Raw genomic sequence first — 5000 nt, forward strand, 5'->3', positions numbered from 1 at the left:
AAGGAAGTGGCAAAAAAAAGAGAAAAACATGAAGCCAAAGAACTCGAAAGAAAGAGAGAAGGGGAGAAAAAAGGAGAGAAAATGGCCCCTCTCACTTGCTCGCCCGTGAAGATACGTCACGCTGATAGTGTATAGACAAGACCCCCCCTTTCTTACCCCGTAGAGCCTCCTGCCTCACCGTGGATAAAAACATGGTGTGGGGGGGGGATTATGCCATTGATTTTTTTTCTTTCTTTCTTTTCTTTCTTTCTTTGCATGGCTGCTCATGTGTTTAGAAGTAGTTGGGAGTGAAAGAAGGAAAGGAAGGAGGAGAGGAAGTGCGAGGGGACACGCACACACACACACACACACACACACACACACACACACACACACACACACACACACACACACACACACACACACACGCACGCACACACACACTCATTCACATCCTCACATACGTAGAGAGAGAGAGAGAGAGAGAGAGAGAGAGACAGAGACAGAGACAGAAACAGAGAGAGAGAGAGAAAAAATAACTAGGAGAGACAGACGAGAGGATCAATAAAGACGATAAAACAGAAATAGACGAGAAAGAAACCGGGCCAGAACGAAAAAGTGTCAAAAAGAGAGAATAGTAAAAGATAAAAGGAAAAAAAGGAGAACAAAAAAGCGTAAAAAAAAAAGCAGTAAGAGAAACAGCGACCACATTATGTTAATGAGACATAATCCATCAGCGATCATAAAATATTGCGCAGCACGGAGATCGAAACTTCTTCTAAATCCAATTATGTTAATACCACGGTTGTCTACCAAACGGAGGGGGAGGGGGTCCGAGGAGGTATTGAAGGATTGTATTTAAGAAAAAAATAAAAATAAAAAAGGGGACTTTGATAAGAATTAAGAGAAGTCAGTTACAGGTTTTGGTCAGTGGAATTGCTGAAACGATAAGGATGAAAGGTCAAGTTAGGTGAGATATGTCGTAATGATTGGGGAGAGAGCGAGGCGAAGAGTGAAGCAGAGTGAAAAGAGAAGGGTGGTAAGAGAGAGAAAAGATTGAATAGAGAGAGATAATAAAGAGAGAAGAGATTGAAAAGAGAGAGCGGGAAGACTGGTTAGAGAAAGAGAGAGAGAGGGGGGGGATAAAAATAAAAATAAAAAATGGGTTGGAAAAAAGAAAAAAACGTGTGAGAGTGGGTAACGGCGGGAAGAGGGAGAGGAGGAGGGGGAGGGAGGGAGAGGAGAGAAAGACAGATAGAGGACAACACAAAAAGGCAGGATCGGCATCATATATATTCTCAGACAAGCAAAAACTTGATCACAAACATCAAAAAGAAAGAGAAAAAGAAGGCAGAAGAATTCCAAGTACAGCATCAGATCTATAAGAAATTTTGGAATAAGGGCAACAAACGCATATGAAATGAATTGTTTAATGTTATGCAATACACGGGAAACGCTTTATTAAGAAAACAAAACAGTAAAAAATATATATATTTTACAATATTTGATATTAAATTAGTATTATGTGCATTGTCAGCGTTATTGAATTAAACGGGTGGCCTGTGTAAAACCAGTTTCTCAAAATTCGTAATCAAAACTCATAATAAATCAGATATAATTACAAGAGAAAAACAAAGAAAAAAATGTATCAAATTAAATATAAGACAGTCAGAACGTGACCAAGATATCAAAATATATAGCATTCGTAGAAAGTGGAGATAAAGCGCAGTTCTTATCCGGAGGTCAGACAAGAGGAAACGTCCCGAAATGTCGAGATGCCATAAAGATTTTTATTGCGCAGCCCTTCGAGATTAGGTCGCTTATATTGACCACGCTTAGAATATATGCTTAAATTTATAAGGAAAAGAGTGATACTGAGGGAGCAGATTATAGTACATGACTCGATCAGAGGAATATCCGATGAGACAGCTCTGGGTATAATTTAGAAGTTTGGTTTGTTGAATAATCTGGTGTGATATTGATGCATGAGCGGAATTCCGAATTTTAGATCTCTTGCTTTGCATGTTAGCACAAAGAAGAAAAAAAAAGAAAAAAATCGAACGGAACATGCGAAACCTTTTAGTTAATACCATTAATCTGGGATTTACAACCAGCGCGATCCTGTCCAGCGCGCGAAACTGAGGGTGTCATGTTACCGCTAACTAATTGCAATAATGCTTGCAGCCGTGACAATGCGCTAAGAGAAATTTTAAACGTCTGTATCTGGAACTTGACAGATCAATTGCACCACTGTTAAGGAGGGAACAAGAGTATAGACTACGTTTGTAGGAATCCACATGTTACATCCATGCATGCGCACATACGAATGTGTACACGGAGCTTCACATCCAATGTCGAATTCATACAGACCAAAAAATCTGAAAATCTAATACTTGGAAGAAATAGATAGAATGGTTAGATGGAGAGAGATAATGACTCTAAAAAATACGTCGTTTGATTATTTGCTGGATAACATAAAAACGTAAACAGACATGATGCGTAAGCGCAGGTAAATAGTATGACCTGTATTGGCTTTGAAAAAACACAACGCGAGTTTTCTTTCAATATTATTTTATCCGATTATACTTCTTGTCACGCAGGGTGGATGGCAGCTGGTTATGAAAGCGAACAAGTCAAATAAGACAGCAAAGTGTGACGAGTAAAAGTGATGCAAAAAAAAGATAGAAATGGGGTTGGTTATCTGAAGCCCACAGGGTCGCCGAATCGAAGGGGAGGGGGAGGGGGAGGGAGGGGAGGGCGGGAACGAAACGTGTCACCCGGGGTTAAGATGAAAAGAAAAGCGAAAGGTGGGTTTGTATTGTGAATAATATTGTGTAAACTGCATGCATATATATATATATATATATATATATATATATATATATATATATATATATATATATATACAATGTATGAATATATAATGTATATATAAATATATATATTCGTCAGTAAATGCGCAAGTAGATAGATATGCAGATAGGTATGTACATGAGTAAATGTGTGTGTATATGTAGATAGAGACAAAGATAGATAGACGGGCATAGATAGGTAGGTGGTTAGGTAGACAACAGTGTATATAGCTAAATAAGCTTATACATAAAACAAATTAATAGATCCATAGATTAAGAGAAAAACAGACATACAAACAAAATACCACGAAGATAAAAATACCAAAGCAGCACACTCTTAAAAAAAAAAAAAGATAAATAAATAGATAAAATTAAATCAATAGAAAAAATAAAATAAAATAAAACAATAGAATAAAAAATAATAATAAAATAAAAATAATAAGATAACTAGATAAACACAAACTCATGTCCGCTTGTGTTCCTCCTCCCTTCAGGCATCTCCATGTATGCAGTCAACCTAACAGGCCTCTTTGGCGTCGACGTCCCTATGCTGCACATGTTCCTCTTCGCCGCCCTCATATCGGCCGTGGACCCCGTCGCCGTGCTTGCCGTGTTTGAGGAGATCCACGTGGAGGAGGTGCTCTATATCCTCGTGTTCGGCGAGTCCCTGCTCAACGACGGTGTGACTGTGGTGAGTAGGGCATTGTGGTTGTGTTTTTTGTTGTTATTATTGTTATTGGTGGTTGTTACTATTAGCATTGTTATCATTATTATTATTGTTGTTGTTGTTGTTGTTGTTATTATTATTGTTTTTGTTGTTGTTGTTATTGTTATTGTTATTATTGTTGTTATTATTATTATTATTACTGCTATCGTTATTATTTTATTGTTATTGTTATCATTATCATTAGTTTATTGTTATTATTAGTGATATCATCATCACCGTCACATCGTTATCTTCACCACCACCACATCCCCCTCCCCCTCCTCCTGACCCCCTGCCCCCCCTCCCGCAGGTGCTGTACCACATGTTCGAGGCCTTCAGCGAGATCGGCGAGGACAACGTGCAGGTGGTGGACATCCTGAGTGGCGTCGCGTCCTTCCTCCTGGTGTGTCTCGGGGGCGTCGCCATAGGGGTGATCTGGGGATTCCTCACGGCCTTCGTCACCAGGTGAGTGAAGTCTTCTTTTTTTTCCTTTTTTTTCTTTTTAATGCCTGGTGTGTGGATTTTCGGTGGTTCTGGGAGTGGGATTTTTTGTGTTTCTTGTTTTTTTTTCTATTTTTTCCCCTTTTTGTTTGTTTGTTTGATTTACCTTGAAGTGTAGCTTTTAGAGATTATGGCAATATTTTTTTTTTCTTTTCTTTTCTTTCAGTCTTTTTTCTTTCTCTTTTCTGTTTCCTTAGACTTGAACTTGGAGACCCAGGGATTGCTTTCTTTTCGTTTTTGTATTTCTTCCTTTCTCCTTTTTTTCTTTTTTCTATCTTTCTCACTTTGTTTTCCTTTGTTTGTTTATTTGTTGGGCTCCGGGTCCTTTACCTGTGTGGCTTTTGGATAATTCTGTGAGAGTATTTTTCTTCTTTTTCTCTCAACTTCTTTGTCGCTAGATTGGTATGTTTTTATCTCTCTCGTTTTGGTTCTTGTTTTCTTTTCTTATGTTTTTCATTATTCTCCTCTTTCTCCTATTCCTTTTCCTCATGCTTCCTTGCCTTCACCTCAGCTTGTTCTTCCTCTTACTACTTCTTTCTTCCTTCTTTTGTGTTTTGCTCTTTTCTCCTTCCTCTCTTCACTTCTCCTTTATCATCCTCATCCTCAATCTTCTCTTTTTCTTTCCCTTTATCAGCATTTTTACTACCTCCTTATCCTGTGCCCCTTTCCTTCCTCATCTCATTCTTTTACAATCAATTTCTCCTCCTCCTCCTCCACCTTTCCTCCTTCTCCTCCTCCTCCTTCTCCTCCTCCTTCTCCTCCTCCTCCTTCTCCTCCTCCTCCTCCCCTTCTCTTCCTCCTCCTCCTCCTTCTCTTCCTCCTCCTCCTCCTCCTTCCTCCTCCTCCTCCTCCTCCTCCTCCTTCTCCTCCTCCTCCTCCTCCTTCCCTCCTACCTTCTCATCCCCATATTCCCCCACCCACTCTACATCAGTACCCTTCCATCCCCTGATCTTCTAAACCCA

General features: G+C 39.3%; 1 protein-coding gene across 1 annotated transcript in view; it reads left to right on the forward strand.

The window, feature by feature from the left end:
- Window positions 1-5000, forward strand: part of LOC119580575 (probable Na(+)/H(+) antiporter nhx-9) — a 21833-nt gene that overhangs the window by 5829 nt on the left and 11004 nt on the right. The window contains exons 3-4 of the mRNA XM_037928687.1: window positions 3326-3522; window positions 3848-4002. Coding sequence (XP_037784615.1) covers window positions 3326-3522; window positions 3848-4002 — 352 coding nt within the window. The remainder of the gene's footprint in view (window positions 1-3325; window positions 3523-3847; window positions 4003-5000) is intronic.

This window comes from Penaeus monodon, chromosome 14 (genome assembly GCF_015228065.2).
Source record: "Penaeus monodon isolate SGIC_2016 chromosome 14, NSTDA_Pmon_1, whole genome shotgun sequence".
Taxonomy (NCBI): domain Eukaryota; kingdom Metazoa; phylum Arthropoda; class Malacostraca; order Decapoda; family Penaeidae; genus Penaeus; species Penaeus monodon.